Source organism: Bombina bombina, chromosome 8, assembly GCF_027579735.1.
Source record: "Bombina bombina isolate aBomBom1 chromosome 8, aBomBom1.pri, whole genome shotgun sequence".
In the NCBI taxonomy this organism is placed as follows: domain Eukaryota; kingdom Metazoa; phylum Chordata; class Amphibia; order Anura; family Bombinatoridae; genus Bombina; species Bombina bombina.
The window spans coordinates 61,505,675-61,526,909 of record NC_069506.1 but is presented as its reverse complement, the minus strand read 5'-3'; the positions used below and the strand labels follow the sequence as shown (position 1 = coordinate 61,526,909).

General features: G+C 41.8%; 1 protein-coding gene across 1 annotated transcript in view; it reads left to right on the top strand.

Moving 5' to 3' along the window:
* The window catches only part of ACOT7 (acyl-CoA thioesterase 7), a 1,060,649-nt gene that overhangs the window by 138,613 nt on the left and 900,801 nt on the right, over positions 1–21,235 (top strand). The window contains exon 2 of the mRNA XM_053690394.1: positions 2,074–2,191. Within this exon, the coding sequence (XP_053546369.1) occupies positions 2,074–2,191 (118 nt within the window). The remainder of the gene's footprint in view (positions 1–2,073; positions 2,192–21,235) is intronic.

The following is a 21,235-nucleotide window of genomic DNA, read 5'->3' as shown; positions in this document are numbered from 1 at the left end:
AGTTCATGTCAGCTATATTGATAACATTGTGATCACGTCTGTGGCTTGTGGCAGCTACTGCACTAATTGGCTAAAATGAAAGTCAATAGATAATAAATAAATAGTCATGTGATCAGGGGCCTGTCAGAAGATGCTTAGATACAAGGTAACCACTGAGGTAAAAAGTATATTAATATAACAGTGTTGGTTATGCAAAACTGGGGAATGGGTAATAAAGGGATTTATCTATCTTTTTAACAACAAAAGTTCTGGTGTTGACTGTCCCTTTAAATGTGACTTCCTCTGCATGTTATCAAATCCATTAGGTTGCCAGTTTAACTCTCTAACCAAAAAACACTTATCCTTGTAAGTCAATTTATTAAAGGGATATGAAACCAAAAAAAAAATTTTGTGATTCAGACAGAACATACCATTTTAAAAAAGTTTTCTTCTGTTAGGAAATTTACTTTGTTCCCATGACATTCTTTGTTGAAGAGATACCCAAGTAGGAGTGTAGAGCACTACATGGCAGGAAATAGTGGATGAGATTCTTGCAAAACTGCTGCCATATAGTGCTCCAGACACATGCACGCTCCTCAGCTTGCTTACGCCCTGCCTTTCAACAAAAGATACCAAGAGAATGAAGACAATTTTATAACAGAAATAAATCAAAAAGTTGTATAAAATTGCATGCTCTATCGAGACCATGAAAGATACATTTTAGTATTCATGTCCCTTTAAGTCACTAGCTGATCAATTATTTGTGTAGTCATTTACATCATGACATAGCCAAGGCCCTCTAGGCAATTTAAAGGGACAATGTTTAAAGGGAAATGTTTAAGCATACAAAGTTATTCAGTGAACATTAATTATTGTTTCTCTCTCATTTTTGCTATTATCTACCTCTGAAAAATTAGCTTTTTGTATTTCCTCAGAGAGCCTGAAGTGCATACTGCATACCCAAGTATGCTACAGTATCTGATCCTGAGATATGCATCATTCTCACTAGCCTCCCCAGATTAAATTACCTTTAAATACACTAGAACTGCATAATCAAAAGGTGCATAATAAAAAGACAATGCAATAAGACTTATTCTGAATTTGAAATGAGCAGTAGTTTTTTTTCTAACAAATATCAAAATTTCCTTTAATTTGCTAGCCCCCTTTTATCATGTGATAGACATCAGCCAATCACTGACTCATATATGTATACACTGCAAACTCTTGCACATGCTCAGAAGGAGAGCTGGTGCCTCAGAAAGGTTGCAAATAAAAAGACAATTTCAAAATGGAAGTCAGTTATAAAGTCTCTTTAAATTGCGTGCTCTATTTTAATCTTGAAAATGTAATTTAGTGTCCCTTTAATCAGTTTCTGTGTTATTCTATGCAGTTGATTCCCTAAAGAATGGAGAGATGGGTGAATAATGTCGAAACTTAATTTGTATGAACATACATCTTAGTGCTCTGTTCACTGTATGATAAATATGCCTTGTAATGTCAATGCCTAATTTGTTTGTCCCCTTAAAGGGACATGACATCCAAATTTTTTTTTTTCGTGATTGAGATGGATCATACAATTTTGAACCACTTTCCGATATACTTCTATTATCAATTTTTCTTCATTCTCTTGGAATCTTTTATTGAATGAGCAGCAATGCACTACTGGGAGCTAGCTGAACACATAGGTAAGCCAACAAGAGGCATATATGTGCTGCGACCAATCAGCAGCTAGCTCCCAGCTCCTAAACCTACCTAGGTATGCTTTTCAACAAAGGATACCAAGAGAATGAAGCAAATCATATAATAGAAGTAAATTGCAAAGCTGTTTAAAATGGAATGCTCTTTCAGAATGATGAAAGAACATGTTTGGGTTTCATGTTCCTTTAACCCTTATTTATCCTTATCCCCTCTACCCATAGATCATTGCTGCTTCATATCATACACTTTACACAATCAACCCTTCTTTGCGGCTGCAACCATATTGTATTTCAGTAATTATTGCATGAGGATCATTTGTTAAATACTGGATACATTACATATTTATAACAGATCTAGTGCACTGCTCTAATAAAATACGTATTTCTTTTCTTGTAGGATTATGCGTCCTGATGATGCCAATATTGCAGGAAATGTTCATGGAGGAACCATTTTGAAAATGATTGAAGAAGCCGGAGCTGTCATAAGTACACGTCATTGTAACAGCCAGTCTGTGGTAAGAATTTAAAATTGTGTCAGACTAGAGAGTTCTATGAGTTAAAAAATCAGGTTGAACGCAGCATGCACGTCACACAATGTATCTGTAAATGTAATCCTCCGATCGGACCGCTAACTAGTAGCGGAAGGAAAAAAGGAGTCCCATGAATGAATTCACAGCAAGCACGGAGTGCCGTAGCCAAGTGCAGGGGATCAGGCTGCCAAAGTATTAGAGAGGAAGATGGATGGCAGGCACTCACTCCAAAACTGGTAATAAAAACTTCAAAATTTATTCAAACATGTTTAAAAGTCAAATCAGACATGGCAGGTAAAAACAAACAGGATAATCTTACGCATTTCGCGCCCCCTACAGGCGCTTACTCATAGACATAGAGCTGTATTGGGGATAAGTATTTAAATCCCTTGATATCAGCCTGCTTAAGTCCCAGAAACCCTCAAGACCCACCATTTGAGAAAAAAAAAAACGTTGGTGGTCTTGAAGGTTAAATATTAAAGCATAAATATATATAGAATAAACATAAACGATCCCTGCACTTCCCCGCACTCTGGAGGTGGGGTGTCGCTAGGAACTTATAAACAGGTCATCAAAAGGCCACAAGACTCCCATGGCCCCTTATTTTAACACCCAAAACCACTCTTTATAATAAAGCCTTTATGCAGGTTTTTATAGCGAGGTGATTACTGTGGAATTGTGATCACCTGCTGTGTATAAATGTGTATTTATTTCAGTAGAGGCTCATGGGAGCCCTTACGTGTACATCAAAGTTTTTACATATATGCAGATATCCTCGTCTTCTTTTTACAACATAGGTTAAAAAAAAAAAAAAACACGCTATTATTTTCTCCAACATAGGTGTGTCCGGTCCACGGCGTCATCCTTACTTGTGGGATATTCTCTTCCCCAACAGGAAATGGCAAAGAGCCCAGCAAAGCTGGTCACATGATCCCTCCTAGGCTCCGCCTACCCCAGTCATTCTCTTTGCCGTTGTACAGGCAACATCTCCACGGAGATGGCTTAGAGTTTTTTAGTGTTTAACTGTAGTTTTTATTATTCAATCAAGAGTTTGTTATTTTAAAATAGTGCTGGTATGTACTATTTACTCAGAAACAGAAAAGAGATGAAGATTTCTGTTTGTATGAGGAAAATGATTTTAGCAACCGTTACTAAAATCCATGGCTGTTCCACACAGGACTGTTGAGAGCAATTAACTTCAGTTGGGGGAACAGTGAGCAGTCTCTTGCTGCTTGAGGTATGACACATTCTAACAAGACGATGTAATGCTGCAAGCTGTCATTTTCCCTATGGGATCCGGTAAGCCATGTTTATTAAGATAGTAAATAAGGGCTTCACAAGGGCTTATTAAGACTGTAGACTTTTTCTGGGCTAAATCGATTCATTATTAACACATATTTAGCCTTGAGGAATCATTTAATCTGGGTATTTTGATAAGATTATATCGGCAGGCACTGTTTTAGACACCTTATTCTTTAGGGGCTTTCCCAAATCATAGGCAGAGCCTCATTTTCGCGCCGGTGTTGCGCACTTGTTTTTGAGAGGCATGACATGCAGTCGCATGTGTGAGGAGCTCTGATACATAGAAAAGACTTTCTGAAGGCGTCATTTGGTATCGTATTCCCCTTTGGGCTTGGTTGGGTCTCAGCAAAGCAGATACCAGGGACTGTAAAGGGGTTAAAGTTAAAAACGGCTCCGGTTCCGTTATTTTAAGGGTTAAAGCTTCCAAATTTAGTGTGCAATACTTTTAAGGCTTTAAGACACTGTGGTGAAATTTTGGTGAATTTTGAACAATTCCTTCATATTTTTTCGCAATTGCAGTAATAAAGTGTGTTCAGTTTAAAATTTAAAGTGACAGTAACGGTTTTATTTTAAAACGTTTTTTGTACTTTGTTATCAAGTTTATGCCTGTTTAACATGTCTGAACTACCAGATAGACTGTGTTCTGAATGTGGGGAAGCCAGAGTTCCTTCTCATTTAAATAAATGTGATTTATGTGACAATGACAATGATGCCCAAGATGATTCCTCAAGTGAGGGGAGTAAGCATGGTACTGCATCATTCCCTCCTTCGTCTACACGAGTCTTGCCCACTCAGGAGGCCCCTAGTACATCTAGCGCGCCAATACTCCTTACTATGCAACAATTAACGGCTGTAATGGATAATTCTGTCAAAAACATTTTAGCCAAAATGCACACTTATCAGCGTAAGCGCGACTGCTCTGTTTTAGATACTGAAGAGCATGACGACGCTGATAATAATGGTTCTGAAGGGCCCCTAAACCAGTCTGATGGGGCCAGGGAGGTTTTGTCTGAGGGAGAAATTACTGATTCAGGGAACATTTCTCAACAAGCTGAACCTGATGTGATTACGTTTAAATTTAAGTTGGAACATCTCCGCATTCTGCTTAAGGAGGTATTATCCACTCTGGATGATTGTGACAAGTTGGTCATCCCAGAGAAACTATGTAAAATGGACAAGTTCCTAGAGGTCCCGGGGCTCCCAGAAGCTTTTCCTATACCCAAGCGGGTGGCGGACATTGTAAATAAAGAATGGGAAAGGCCCGGTATTCCTTTCGTCCCTCCCCCCATATTTAAAAAATTGTTTCCTATGGTCGACCCCAGAAAGGACTTATGGCAGACAGTCCCCAAGGTCGAGGGAGCGGTTTCCACTTTAAACAAACGCACCACTATACCCATAGAAGATAGTTGTGCTTTCAAAGATCCTATGGATAAAAAATTAGAAGGTTTACTTAAAAAGATGTTTGTTCAGCAGGGTTACCTTCTACAACCAATTTCATGCATTGTCCCTGTCGCTACAGCCGCGTGTTTCTGGTTCGATGAGCTGGTAAAGGCGGTCGATAGTGATTCTCCTCCTTATGAGGAGATTATGGACAGAATCAATGCTCTCAAATTGGCTAATTCTTTCACCTTAGACGCCACTTTGCAATTGGCTAGGTTAGCAGCTAAGAATTCTGGGTTTGCTATTGTGGCGCGCAGAGCGCTTTGGTTGAAATCTTGGTCAGCTGATGCGTCTTCCAAGAACAAGCTACTTAACATTCCTTTCAAGGGGAAAACGCTGTTTGGCCCTGACTTGAAAGAGATTATCTCTGATATCACTGGGGGTAAGGGCCACGCCCTTCCTCAGGATCGGCCTTTCAAGGCCAAAAATAAACCTAATTTTCGTCCCTTTCGTAGAAACGGACCAGCCCAAAGTGCTACGTCCTCTAAGCAAGAGGGTAATACTTCTCAAGCCAAGCCAGCTTGGAGACCAATGCAAGGCTGGAACAAGGGAAAGCAGGCCAAGAAACCTGCCACTGCTACCAAGACAGCATGAAATGTTGGCCCCCGATCCGGGACCGGATCTGGTGGGGGGCAGACTCTCTCTCTTCGCTCAGGCTTGGGCAAGAGATGTTCTGGATCCTTGGGCGCTAGAAATAGTCTCCCAAGGTTATCTTCTGGAATTCAAGGGACTTCCCCCAAGGGGGAGGTTCCACAGGTCTCAGTTGTCTTCAGACCACATAAAAAGACAGGCATTCTTACATTGTGTAGAAGACCTGTTAAAAATGGGAGTGATTCATCCTGTTCCATTAGGAGAAAAAGGGATGGGGTTCTACTCCAATCTGTTCATAGTTCCCAAAAAAGAGGGAACGTTCAGACCAATCTTAGATCTCAAGATCTTAAACAAGTTTCTCAAGGTTCCATCGTTCAAGATGGAAACCATTCGAACAATTCTTCCTTCCATCCAGGAAGGTCAATTCATGACCACGGTGGATTTAAAGGATGCGTATCTACATATTCCTATCCACAAGGAACATCATCGGTTCCTAAGGTTCGCATTCCTGGACAAGCATTACCAGTTCGTGGCGCTTCCTTTCGGATTAGCCACTGCTCCAAGGATTTTCACAAAGGTACTAGGGTCCCTTCTAGCTGTGCTAAGACCAAGGGGCATTGCCGTAGTACCTTACTTGGACGACATTCTTGGAAAAAGGATTATCTGCAAGTTCCCTGAAGGGACAGATTTCTGCCTTGTCTGTGTTACTTCACAAAAAGCTGGCAGCTGTGCCAGATGTTCAAGCCTTTGTTCAGGCTCTGTTCAGAATCAAGCCTGTTTACAAACCGTTGACTCCTCCTTGGAGTCTCAACTTAGTTCTTTCAGTTCTTCAGGGGGTTCCGTTTGAACCCTTACATTCCGTTGATATTAAGTTATTATCTTGGAAAGTTTTGTTTTTGGTTGCAATTTCTTCTGCTAGAAGAGTTTCAGAATTATCTGCTCTGCAGTGTTCTCCTCCTTATCTGGTGTTCCATGCAGATAAGGTGGTTTTACGTACTAAACCTGGTTTTCTTCCAAAAGTTGTTTCTAACAAAAACATTAACCAGGAGATTATCGTACCTTCTCTGTGTCCGAAACCAGTTTCGAAGAAGGAACGTTTGTTGCACAATTTGGATGTTGTTCGCACTCTAAAATTCTATTTAGATGCTACAAAGGATTTTAGACAAACATCTTCCTTGTTTGTTGTTTATTCCGGTAAAAGGAGAGGTCAAAAAGCAACTTCTACCTCTCTCTCTTTTTGGATTAAAAGCATCATCAGATTGGCTTACGAGACTGCCGGACGGCAGCCTCCCGAAAGAATCACAGCTCATTCCACTAGGGCTGTGGCTTCCACATGGGCCTTCAAGAACGAGGCTTCTGTTGATCAGATATGTAGGGCAGCGACTTGGTCTTCACTGCACACTTTTACCAAATTTTACAAGTTTGATACTTTTGCTTCTTCTGAGGCTATTTTTGGGAGAAAGGTTTTGCAAGCCGTGGTGCCTTCCATTTAGGTGACCTGATTTGCTCCCTCCCTTCATCCGTGTCCTAAAGCTTTGGTATTGGTTCCCACAAGTAAGGATGACGCCGTGGACCGGACACACCTATGTTGGAGAAAACAGAATTTATGTTTACCTGATAAATTACTTTCTCCAACGGTGTGTCCGGTCCACGGCCCGCCCTGGTTTTTTAATCAGGTCTGATAATTTATTTTCTTTAACTACAGTCACCACGGTATCATATGGTTTCTCCTATGCAAATATTCCTCCTTAACGTCGGTCGAATGACTGGGGTAGGCGGAGCCTAGGAGGGATCATGTGACCAGCTTTGCTGGGCTCTTTGCCATTTCCTGTTGGGGAAGAGAATATCCCACAAGTAAGGATGACGCCGTGGACCGGACACACCGTTGGAGAAAGTAATTTATCAGGTAAACATAAATTCTGTTTTTATAACCGTTTTAAATTTTAATAGAGATACACATTTCTCTTGTTAAGTGTGTTCAGTCCACGGGTCATCCATTACTTATGGGATATATTCTCCTTCCCAACAGGAAGTTGCAAGAGGATCACCCAAGCAGAGCTGCTATATAGCTCCTCCCCTCACATGTCATACCCAGTCATTCTCTTGCAACCCTCAACAAAGAAGGAGGTCGCGAGAGGAGCTAGAGTTTTTACTTAACTATTCTTCAATCAAAAGTTTGTTATTTTAAATGGCACCGGAGTGTGCTGTTTTTCTATCTCAGACAGTATTTGGAAGAAGAAACTGCCTGCGTTTTTTATCTATGATCTTAGCAGGCGTAACTAAGATCCACTGGCTGTTCTCGACATTCTGAGGAGTGGGGTAACTTCAGAAACTGGGAATAGCATGCGGGGTCCTCCGCAAATGAGGTATGTGCAGTACTTTATTTTCTGGGAATGGAATTGACTAAGAAAATACTGCTGTTACTGTATGATGTAAGTACAGCCTTAAATGCAGTAGTAGCAACTGGTATCAGGCTGATAAATGTATGCGCAGTCGAGTTATATTCTAGGGACTAGAATTTGACTGAGAAAATACTGTTAACACTGAAATAATGCTTAAGCCTTCTTTGCAGTGGTAGCGACTGGTAGCAGGCTTAGTGATAGCTTTGCATGACATTGAAAAATGTTGTTTTTTAATAAAACGTTTACTGGCATGTTATTCGTTTTTTGTGCGGTACTTTGGTGATAAATCGCTTTGGGCATGATTTTTTCCACATGGCTAACATATTTTTATGCATGGAAACCGTTATATCAGGGCTCCCACTGTTGTGATTGGAGTGGGAGGGCCCTTGTTTTAGCGCCTTGTTGCGCAGTTAAAATTATTGCACAGTCTTTCTGCTTCTTCCTCCTTGATCCAGGACGTCTCTAGAGCTCAGGGGTCTGCAAATTTCATTTGTGAGGGAGGTAATCAGTCACAGCAGATCTGTGACAGTGTGCTGACTGTGATTAAAAGCGTTAAATCTTATTTGATATCTGTTTTATCCGTTTTGGTATCGAGGGGTTAATCATCCTTTTGCTAATGGGTGCAATCCTCTGCTAATAATACACTTCTTGTTAAGAATTGTTTAATTATATCTGTATTTTTGAAGCGCTGCAGCGTTTTTTATATTGCTTGTAAAACTTATTGAAAGTGTTTTCCAAGCTTGTTATTTTCATTGCTAAGTCTGTTTTAAACATGTCTGATTCAGAGGAAACTGTTTTGTTCATCATGTTCAAAAGCCAATGTGGAGCCCAATAGAACGATGTGTACCAATTGTATTGATATTGCTTTGAATAAAAGTCAATCTGTACCGATAAAGAAGCTATCACCAGACAACGAGGGGGAAGTTATGCCGCCTAACTCTCCTCACGTGTCAGTACCTGCGTCTCCCGCTCAGGAGATGTGTAGGATTGAGACACCTAGTACATCTAGGCCCTTACAAATAACTTTACATGATATGGCTAATGTTATGAAAGAAGTATTATATAATATGCCCGAATTAAGGGGCAAACGCGACAGCTCTGGGTTAAGGACAGAGTGCGCTGATGACACGAGAGCCATGTCTGATACTGCGTCACAATTTGCAGAACATGAGGACGGTGAGCTTCATTCTGTTGGTGACGGTTCTGATCCGGGGAGGCCGGATTCAGAAATTTCAAATTTTAAATTTAAGCTTGAGAACCTCCGTGTGTTACTAGGGGAGGTATTAGCGGCTCTGAATGATTGCGACACGGTGGCAATTCCAGAGAAATTGTGTAGGTTGGATAGATACTATGCGGTACCGGTGTGTACTGACGTTTTTCCTATACCAAAAAGACTTACAGAAATTCTAAGTAAGGAGTGGGATAGACCCGGTGTGCCTTTTTCCCCTCCTCCGATATTTAGAAAAATGTTCCCTATAGACGCCACCACACGAGACTTATGGCAGACGGTCCCTAAGGTGGAGGGAGCAGTTTCTACGTTAGCCAAGCGTACCACTATCCCGGTGGAGGATAGCTGTGCTTTCTCAGATCCAATGGATAAAAAATTAGAGGGTTATCTTAAGAAAATGTTTGTTCAACAGGGTTTTATATTACAGCCTCTTGCATGCATTGCGCCTGTCACGGCTGCAGCGGCATTCTGGTTTGAGTCTCTGGAAGAGGCGATTCGCACAGAGCCGTTGGATGAGGCCTTGAGCAAAGTTAGAACCCTTAAGCAAGCTAATGCGTTTGTTTCAGATGCCGTAGTACATCTAACCAAACTTACGGCTAAAAATTTCGGATTCGCCATACAGGCGCGCAGAGCGCTCTGGCTTAAATCTTGGTCAGCGGATGTAACTTCCAAGTCTAAACTACTTAACATTCCTTTCAAAGGGCAGACCTTATTCGGGCCCGGCTTGAAGGAAATTATTGCTGACATTACGGGAGGTAAGGGCCACGCCCTTCCTCAGGACAGGGCCAAACCAAAGGCCAAACAGTCTAATTTTCGTGCCTTTCGTAACTTCAAGGCAGGAGCAGCGTCGACTTCCTCCGCTCCAAAACAAGAAGGAACTACTGCTCGTTACAGACAAGGTTGGAAAGGCAACCAGTCATGGAACAAGGGCAAGCAGGCCAGAAAGCCTACTCCCGCCCCTAAGACAGCATGAAGTCAGGGCCCCCTATCCAGAGACGGATTTAGTGGGGGGCAGACCTTCTCTCTTTGCCCAGGCTTGGGCAAGAGATGTGCAGGATCCCTGGACGTTAAAGATTATATCTCAGGGATACCTTCTGGATTTCAAATCCTCTCCTCCACAAGGTAGGTTCCATCTTTCGAGGTTATCGACAAACCTAGTAAAGAAAGAGGCATTTCTACAATGTGTACAAGACCTCTTAATCATGGGGGTGATCCACTCAGTTCCGCGATCGGAACAGGGACAAGGATTTTACTCAAATCTATTTGTGGTTCCCAAAAAAGAGGGAACCTTCAGACCAATCTTGGACTTAAAGATCTTAAACAAATTCCTAAGGGTACCATCGTTCAAGATGGAAACCATTCGAACCATCCTACCCATGATCCAAGAGGGTCAATATATGACCACGGTGGACTTAAAGGATGCTTACCTTCATATACCGATTCACAAAGATCATTATCGGTACCTGAGGTTTGCCTTTCTAGACAGGCATTACCAGTTTGTGGCTCTTCCCTTCGGGTTAGCCACGGCCCCCGAGAATTTTTACGAAGGTTCTGGGCTCACTTCTGGCGGTACTAAGACCACGAGGCATAGCGGTGGCTCCATACCTAGACGACATTCTGATACAAGCGTCAAGTTTTCGGAATGCAAAGTCTCATACAGAGATAGTTCTAGCATTTCTGAGGTCGCATGGGTGGAAAGTGAACGTGGAAAAGAGTTCTCTGTTACCACTCACACGGGTTCCTTTTCTAGGGACTCTTATAGATTCTGTGGAGATGAAGATTTACCTGACGGAGTCCAGGTTATCAAAGATTCTCAATGCTTGCCGTGTCCTTCATTCCATTCCAAGCCCATCAGTAGCTCAGTGCATGGAGGTAATCGGCTTAATGGTCGCGGCAATGAACATAGTGCCATTTGCGCGCCTGCATCTCAGACCGCTGCAACTATGCATGCTCAGTCAATGGAACGGGGATTACTCAGATCTGTCCCCTTTTGCTAAATCTGGACCAGGAGACCAGAGATTCGCTTCTCTGGTGGTTGTCACCGGTTCATCTGTCCAAAGGAATGACCTTTCGCAGGCCAGATTGGACGATTGTAACAACGGATGCCAGCCTTCTAGGCTGGGGAGCAGTCTGGAATTCCCTGAAGGCTCAGGGATCGTGGACTCAGGAGGAGAAACTCCTCCCAATAAACATTCTAGAATTAAGAGCAATATTCAATGCTCTTCTAGCTTGGCCTCAGTTAGCAAAGCTGAGGTTCATCAGATTTCAGTCGGACAATATCACGACTGTGGCTTACATCAATCATCAAGGGGGAACCAGGAGTTCCCTAGCGATGTTGGAAGTCTCGAAGATAATTCGCTGGGCAGAGTCTCACTCTTGCCACCTGTCAGCGATTCACATCCCAGGCGTAGAGAACTGGGAGGCGGATTTCCTAAGTCGCCAGACTTTTCATCCGGGAGAGTGGGAACTTCACCCGGAGGTATTTGCTCAACTGATTCGTTGTTGGGGCAAACCGGATCTGGATCTCATGGCATCTCGCCAGAACGCGAAGCTTCCTTGTTACGGATCCAGGTCCAGGGACCCGGGAGCGGTGCTGGTAGATGCATTAGCAGCCCCTTGGGTTTTCAACATAGCTTATGTGTTTCCACCATTTCCGTTGCTACCTCGGCTGATTGCCAGGATCAAACAGGAGAGGGCATCGGTAATTCTGATAGCGCCTGCGTGGCCACGCAGGACCTGGTATGCAGACCTAGTGGACATGTCGTCCTGTCCACCATGGTCTCTTCCTCTGAGGCAGGACCTTCTAATTCAGGGTCCTTTCAACCATCCAAACCTAATTTCTCTGAGGCTGACTGCCTGGAAATTGAACGCTTGATTCTATCAAAGCGTGGGTTTTCGGATTCGGTTATTGATACATTAATATAGGCTCGGAAACCTGTGACAAGAAAAATTTACCATAAGATATGGCGTAAATATTTATATTGGTGCGAATCCAAGAGTTACTCGTGGAGTAAGGTTAGGATGCCTAGGATATTAGCTTTTCTACAAGAGGGTTTAGAAAAGGGTTTATCCGCTAGTTCGCTAAAGGGACAGATTTCAGCTCTGTCTATTCTTTTACACAAACGTCTGGCAGAGCATCCAGACGTCCAGGCCTTTTGTCAGGCTTTGGCTAGAATTAAGCCTGTGTTTAAAGCTGTTGCTCCTCCGTGGAGCTTAAACTTGGTTCTTAAAGTTCTTCAGGGTGTTCCGTTTGAACAAGAACAGGAGGGCAAATGGCAGGTACTCCAATAACCAGATAGGCGCAACTATATTCGGTAAAAAATTCAAAACTAGTGCCTATGAATAAGCGCCACTAGGGGGCGCGAAACGCGTCAGGCCTGTCTTTTTCACCCCCTGTCTTTGTGTCCAGCTTGATTGTGTATTTTATATACAATTTTTAAACATTTTTTCATTAAAGTTTTGAATTTTTTACCGAATATAGTTGCGCCTATCTGGTTATTGGAGTACCTGCCATTTGCCCTCCTGTTCTTGTATATACAGCGATTTTGAGTTGATCGCTGGCTACGGCACTCTGCCAGACCATTCCATTGGAGCATTTTACCTACCATTACCGGTTCCGGACGCCGCTACACCGCGCTTACCTACTGTGTTCCGTTTGAACCCCTTCATTCCATTGATATTAAGCTTTTATCTTGGAAAGTTTTGTTTTTGATGGCTATTTCCTCGGCTCGAAGAGTCTGAGTTATCTGCCTTACATTGTGATTCTCCTTATCTGATCTTTCATTCAGATAAGGTAGTTCTGCGTACTAAACCTGGGTTTTTACCTAAGGTTGTTTCTAACAGGAATATCAATCAAGAGATTGTTGTTCCATCATTATGTCCTAACCCTTCTTCAAAGAAGGAACGTCTTTTGCATAATCTAGACGTGGTCCGTGCTCTGAAGTTCTACTTACAGGCAACTAAAGATTTTAGACAAACTTCTTCTCTGTTTGTCGTTTACTCTCGACAGAGGAGAGGTCAAAAGGCTTCGGCTACCTCTCTCTCTTTTTGGCTTCGTAGCATAATACGTTTAGCCTATGAGACTGCTGGACAGCAGCCTCCTGAAAGAATTACAGCTCATTCCACTAGAGCTGTGGCTTCCACCTGGGCCTTTAAGAATGAGGCCTCTGTTGAACAGATTTGCAAGGCTGCAACTTGGTCTTCACTTCATACTTTTTCCAAATTTTACAAATTTGACACTTTCGCTTCTTCGGAGGCTGGTTTTGGGAGAAAGGTTCTACAGGCAGTGGTTCCTTCTGTTTAATGTTCCTGCCTTGTCCCTCCCATCATCCGTGTACTTAGCTTTGGTATTGGTATCCCATAAGTAATGGATGACCCGTGGACTGAACACACTTAACAAGAGAAAACATAATTTATGCTTACCTGATAAATTTATTTCTCTTGTAGTGTGTTCAGTCCACGGCCCGCCCTGTCTTTTTCAGGCAGGTTCTAAATTTTAAAATTATAACTCCAGTCACCACTGCACCTTATAGTTTCTCCTTTCTCGTCTTGTTTCGGTCGAATGACTGGATATGACATGTGAGGGGAGGAGCTATATAGCAGCTCTGCTTGGGTGATCCTCTTGCAACTTCCTGTTGGGAAGGAGAATATATCCCATAAGTAATGGATGACCCGTGGACTGAACACACTACAAGAGAAATAAATTTATCAGGTAAGCATAAATTATGTTTTCTTTCCAAAGGCAGGGAGAGTCCACCACTTCATTCATTACTGTTGGAAATATCAACACCTGGCCACCAGGAGGGGTCAAAGACACCCAGCCAAAGGCTTTAAATATCCCTCCCACTTCCCCTATCCCCTCAGTTATTCTTTGCCTTTTGTCACTATAGGAGGATAGCAGAGAAGTGTTAGAAGAAAATTGTAGTCCATTAATGGGAATGTTCCCTTCAAGTGTGGACTGGGGTGTTTACGTAACCATGTAATCCTCTCAGTGAGAGTGGCTCTAGATGTCGCAGGGAATGATCTCTGACCACTATCTAGACTTAAAGCTATCACCTCCTGGGAAATCAGTGTTAGCGCTTTACACTGTTTTCTCATTTTCTTCAGGTCCCTGTCAGATGTGTTTGGTGAGACTATAATGCCTGCTCCACAGCTCTGATCCTGGAGAGTCCTTTATATTTCTTTGAAGAATTAAGCCTAGTAGGGCTGCAAATTCCTTGATGTTATGGGGACATTGAAATAAACAGTTCACAGTGTGATACTTTATTCTCTTCCGGATATGGGGGCCATTTAAAACCTTTTATAATATGGAGGTTATTTACTGAGCAGTTGGACCAGTCTATGTGTGCTGCTTAGCTCTTTGCCAACCGGAGCATGTGTGTAAGGTTTTTTTTTTGGGGGGGGGGCTCATTAAGAACATTGACAAACGATGCAGGACAGTTTGGAAAATTTCCCACTGGAGCCTTTTTTACCGCTATGCAGCTGATATTGAGCTTCTCGTGGTTTCTCTTCTAGTTGGGGGCGATCTCTAGATGTGCACCATGTGACAAGGGCGCCGTTTTTCTCTGAAGCTTGTTGGAAGTGTGTTCCTGCGTAGCAATCAGCATAACGAGTTCAGTGGAAGGCATTGGGAGAGATCCTGACTTCATTTCGGTCACATTTGTCTAGCTAGGAGGTGGTGAGGTGCCACGCTAAGTATTAAAAATTTATTTTTGGTTGCTGTAATATTGAGACCTTATATCCGCTATGTAGGACTCTGATATTTACCCCTCAGAGGGTTCTGTTTCAGCGATCACTGTGACAAATGCAGGTTTATATTGTGAGGAGACTCTGGTTTGCCCACCTGCACAATTCCGTTCTGTCTGTTTATGTTCTGTGTTAAAGACCAAGAAGGGGTCTAAATCTGGTTTATCCCCTGGTACTTTTATGCGCTTTGAGCCTTCTACCTCTCAGGACTCCGTTGTCCATGAGATGCCTATTATGCAGTCGCAGTCACCTTTTAACCGTATGACACAGGAAGTGCCCTGCGGCATTCCTTTATCTCCAGCTGGAGGTGATTTTTTGCCAGCAGACTTTCCTTCACAGCTTCAGTCTGCGGTATCAGCTGCATTAAACGCTTGTCTATCTCTGGAAAACGTAAGAGAAAGGTTAAGCATAGTCATCAATCAAGAAATTATTGTTCCTTCCCTTTGTCCTAATCCTTCCTCAAAGGAACGTTTGCTCCACAATCTGGACGTTGTACGGCCTTAAAATTCTATCTTCAGGCTACCAAGTATTTCAGGCAATCCTCTTCCTTGTTTGTGCTAAACTCTGGTAAGTGCAAGGGTCAGAAGGCCACTGCAACTTCATTATCTTTCTGACTGAGAAGTATCATCCGTTTGGGTTATGAGAAGGCTGGAGATCAGCCTCCTGAGGCTTTTAAGAATGAAGCTTCCATGGATTAGATTTGTAAGGCGGCTACCTGATCCTCCTTACTTATTTTTCAAAGTTCTATAAATTTGATGTTTTTGCTTCTGTGGAGGCAGCTTTTGGGAGAAAAGTGTTACTGGCTGTGGTGCCCTCAGATTAGGGTTGGCCTTTCTTTTTTGCCCTCCCGTTTTATTCATTCAGTGTCCTCTGGAGCTTGGGTATTGGTTCCCAACAGTAATGAATAAAGTTGTGGACTCTCCCTGCCTTTGGAAAGAAAACAAAATTTATGCTTACCAGATATGGTAATGCTGACTGATTATTAAGTAAGATCTCAACGGCAGAACTAGAGAATGAATGTATCAAAGTATGAATTTGTTTCACTTATGAAGGAATTACTACTTGTGAGTGAAGTAGCTAAGTTCAACAAAAAGTGAATTAATATGTAAGTAGCTTAGCAATTGCAACTAAGCAAGTAATAGCCAGACTATAAATTATTCATGCCTGCCATAACATGTAAGAAATAATACCTGCATCAACAGGAGTTCAAATGAGCAGGTTCAGCTGCAGAATTGTCAGAGTGTAACAGAACTGACAAATACGCAGTCCACAGCAGCAGCCAGACCGTAATCTTTGTTATACTTGATAACGTATTTGCAATGTGGTCTAAAGGAACCCTTCAGGTCTCGAAGCTTGGTTGAGGAATAGAAAATACAATAAATAAATACAATAAATTTAAAGTCTCAGCTTACTTGCGGAATAGATCAGAAACCAGCAGTTGTATGATGAGGAAAGTGGGCGGAGCAAAAGTCTGTGGTTAGTATAATGAAACACCGTATATACAGTACTTAGTGTTTGGTCTCCAGCAAACAAAACTGAAGTAGCTTCCAAGCTGTATAAATAAAATGAGGAGCACGTAAATAGGACTGGTAAGTGTTACGCCTCAGCAGAGAAACAAACTGATTGTTAGAAGAAGGTCTCCAAGTATATCGAAAACAAGTACTGATTTATGGACAAAGATCCGCTGTAAATAAAGACTCCACTTTACAAGTAAAGTTATAATCCGGCTTCTTAGAGTAGTGTAGATTCCAATGTGGAATGAGATAAAATAACAACTAAACTAAGCTGCAGTGAGCTTAGGAATGATAGCTAGTGAGAACAGCAATCACAGAATTCTAAGCACCTGTCAGAAGCTACACATAGAATTTAAAGGTATAGGGGGAAGGGCCAATGATACAGGATAAAGACTCTGACATAAATTCCTTTATTTCCTGACGGGGAGAGTCCACGACCCTGCCTGTAATATGTTTTATGCGGCTTCCTGTTTATTTTTTTTCTAGCGCCTCTATATCCTAATGTTTCTCATGCTTTTCCTTGTTCCCTCGGCCGAAGGACTGGGGGGATAGGGGAAGTGGGAGGTATATTTATAACCTTTGGCTGGGGTGTATTTGCCTCCTCCTGGTGGCCAGGTGTTGTTATTCCCAACAATAATGAATTAAGTCGTGGACTCTGTCTGCCAGGAAAGAAAGGAATTTATCTGGTAAGCATAAATTTTGTTTTTGTTGTTAAGTTCTTATGTGTCATGATATGCATAAATAAACATATATTGTGAATCTTCTGGGTCTGCTGAAAACCCCCCCCATATAATATGTGTGGGTTTCTTACTGAAAAACAGTTGGGCTTAAATGTGAGCAGCACCTAAAATTTCTCAAACAGCTCAGCACATGGGTGGAAATGGTTCAGCTGTTAAAGGGACATATGTATGTATGTATTGGGTACTTGTAAAGCGTGGCTAATCACCAGTAAGGGTCTCAAGGCGCTGCTCATTTTTTTCGACCTCAGAAATATGAAAGGCTGAGTGGACCTCGCCGGGGATTGAACCTGCAACCCTTGGGTTGCTACAGAGCTCAGCCACAGTGCCTTAGCATGCTGAGCTATCTGTCCGGCTTAAAACCCCAAATTTCTTTCTAAGGGGATAATAGTTGATGAAAATCCTTACTTGTGGGAAATTCATCTCCTGGCCACCAGGAGGAGGTAACGATACCTCACACAAAACTTTAAGTATCCCTCCTACTTCCTCTTCCTTTCCAGTATTTGTCTAGTCAGGAGCAGGTAAAGATAGAGGTGCTCTGCGTTTTCTTTAAGATTCAAGGATATTACTCTTGTTGTCCCTTAATAGGATAGTTCCTAGAAGAGAGGGACATTGGAGGGCGAGTACCCTCATAAGAGCTGCTGAGGGGGTGGGTAATTCTTGTCTCCTTTGCAAAACTGTTCCTGTGGACCAAGTTAACCAGTTGCGCACTAATTGTGCTCCACAGCTCCTTTTCGCTAACCAAAATCCAGTTATTATGACTCCTGGCTGAAACGTTGTGCCCATGGCTATCTATGTGGTTCAAGAGGATTCCACTGATCCTTCCACAGCATTTAAATCAAATGGTTTTAAAACTATGACAGAATCTTTGGCGGTCATTCCCAAACCAAGTAAACGTAAACAAAAATCTGGAGATTTATCCCCTGCCAGCTGTTTTCCTCAACACATGGGAGTGCTTCAGATTTTGCTCCAGGATTTAAAGGTTTGTGCACCTCCTCCAAGTATGCACAAAAGTTCTATGTATAAAAGTCACATTATCAGGATCTTCTGCATCATCAGAGATCAGAACATCTTAGGATGTCCTTATAGTTTTCAGACTTTGACACACCTCAGTTTGTTTCCTTTAGGTGACATTTTTTTATGATGGTTGGGAGCCTTTTACTGATCAAGACACAGAGTCTACCTCTTTTATGTTTAAACTTGAGCATCTTAATTCTTGCTTAAAGAGGTTTTATGTACCTAGGTGTCCAAGACCCAAAATCACCTGAAGAAAAATCTTCCAAACAGGAGGATTTGATTTTTAAACCTTCTGCCAAAGCACCAGCAATTTTTTTCCTGTTACTTAGGCTCTTATTACAGTAAATTCCATCCATCTGCTTTTCAGTTAGATTTTTTACAAGCGTTCCAGGAACTCTCTTGACTGTAATAAAAGCTCATGTATTTTCTTCAGCTATATTTCATTCCAATATTCTACTGTTCTTTGTTTGCAGACCACAGACATAGTTGTAGAATTTATATCAAAGAGCTCTCTTTCTCATTCATCAGTTTCTTTTTTGGGGTCCTTATAGACTCATTAACAATGCAGATTTCACGGATCAACAGGTATCAAAGTTACTTTGAGCTTGCTCACAACTACTGTTAATTTCCAATCCATCTCTAGCTCAGTGAATGGAAGTATTAGGTTTTATGTTTCCAGCATCAGTTCTTCTTCCTTTTGCACATTTCAATATGAGACCCTTTCTATTGTGCATGCTACAGCAATGGTGCAGACTGCAAACATTTCACTTATCTATCTCAAAGACTGAGGAACTCTGTGTCCTGGTGGATAAATTACCAATTTATTTTTCTGGGTGCATCCATTTTCACCCATCTTGAAAAATAATGGCTACAGATGCCAACCTCTTTGATTGGGGTTCAGTCTAGGGATCCAGTAAAGCACAGGCGGTTTGGTTTCCTCAGGAGGCGAGGTTACCAATGATTATCTTTAGGTCCCTTCAGAGCTGGTCTCTGAAATATAGAGAAACTTTTCAGCATTTTCAATCAGACAATGTTACAGCTTTAGCTTATGTCAATCAACCAGAGGGAACTTGTATTTTCTTAGCAATGAAGGTTTTATTTATTTGAACACCGAAAAAAAAACTGTATTTCACTTCCCAAGAGGGAAAGCAGTTTTCCTGAGTTAGTATTACTTTCCACAGGAATTATTTCTGTTTCAAGTAGTTTTCAACAAGATTGTAGAGGAATGGGGTCCCCCAGAGATAGACCTGATGACTTATGTTTTCAAGAGTCATAGCTTGGATTGAATAAAGCATTTTTTTCAATAGTTCTGATTCTTCCAGCCATTCCCCGTAGAACTTGATTTGCAAATCTGATTCAGATGTAAAGTTTTCTCCACGGTCTTTCACTTCCACATGAATTACTGTCTCAAGATTCTTTTTATCATCTATATTTTGAGTCTGTTATTTTGCAGGCTTAGAAATTGAATACCTATTTTTAAATAAAAGAGGTTTATTTGATGCTCTAGTGTATACATGTAAATGTGCTTAAAGGGTTTGGAAAGTTTTTTTTCTTTCCTCTTGTAAAAATAGGGTTTTAACTGGCATTCTTTCTTTTACAAGATATGACGAGTCCACGGATTTCATCCTTACTTGTGGGATTAAACCTCTTGCCAGCAGGAAGTGGCAAAGAGCACCACAGCAGAGCTGTATATATAGCTCCTCCCTTCCCCTCCTCCCCCAGTCATTCTCTTTGCCTGTGTTAATGTAGGAAGAGATAAAGTGAGGTGTTAGTTTAGATTCTTCAATCAAGAAGTTTTTTATTTTAAAATGGTGCCAGTGAGTACTATTTTTCTCAGGGAGAAATCGTCTGTGTATAACTTCCTAAGAAGAGTGGAGAGATTTCTTTATTTCTGCCCTGATGTTGATGATCTTAGCAAACGTTATCTAAGATCCATTCTGGTTCCCACAGAGCAGCTGAAGGTAGTGTAAAGAGAAATCTTCAGTGTCTTTTGTTTTCTGGGGAGACTTGATACATCAGAACAGACTGACAATATCCCTAACTGGGGAGGGGTAAGCAGTATGCACTTTAGAAAATGGTGTACCTGGATTCCCTGTTAAATTTTATTATATTACTAAGTGTAGATATCACTTTAAAAATATTTTGTGGGCTGACGTTGTTAGATGCGGCTGTTTTTTATTTCTGTTGACACCTTACAATATGAAGCGCTTATTGCGCAGGAGGTATTTGTTGAACACATGGCTTGATAATGACCGACATGTTTGGGCTTTCAACTACCCATGCAGGTCTCGGTAGGATAAGAGTTGCGCCCACAGTGGGCGGGGCCTATTTTCGCACGCTCAGACGCGCAGTGTGTGTTCCGGATCGGTAGCAAGATCCTGAGTCTCTGGTGGGGCCTAGCTCTGTTTGGTGATCGTAGTGGACAGAGAGGCTCAGAACGTTGTGTCAGTGTGCCTTGGGGGCAGGTAGGCGCAGGGGTCAAATTTTTTATAATACATAGATATATTTGATAAACCTGTTTTATTTTGATATTTTACATATCCTAACAAGTGGTGCAATATATTTAAGCTAATTGGGACACATAGGGGCAATTGTTATTGCTGAAATCGTCTTTTGGCTAACAACAGAAAAATTGTTGCGCTTTTATTATTTAAATGCGCAGTACACGTTTTTTGTTTAATTTCTTTATTGTATGTTTTGACTCCAAAAGTTCAATATATCAAGTAAAGAACGACTATTATTGCTATTGCTAGTCTGTTTAACATGTCTGACATTGAGGAAACTACTTGTTCTATGTGTTTAGATGCCTCTGTGGAACCCCCTCTTACTTTTTGTCCCTCATGTACTGAAAGGACATTAAAATATAAAGAGCAGATTTTATTTAAGGAAAGTGTGTCTAAGGATGATTCTCAGTCTGAGGAGAATCAGGATATGCTGCCAAATTCTCCCCAAGCGTCACAACTTTTAACGCCCACCCAAGCGACGCTGGGTTCTTCAACCGCGTCCAATTCATTTTCCCTGCAGGATATGGCTGCAGTTATGTCAACTACCCT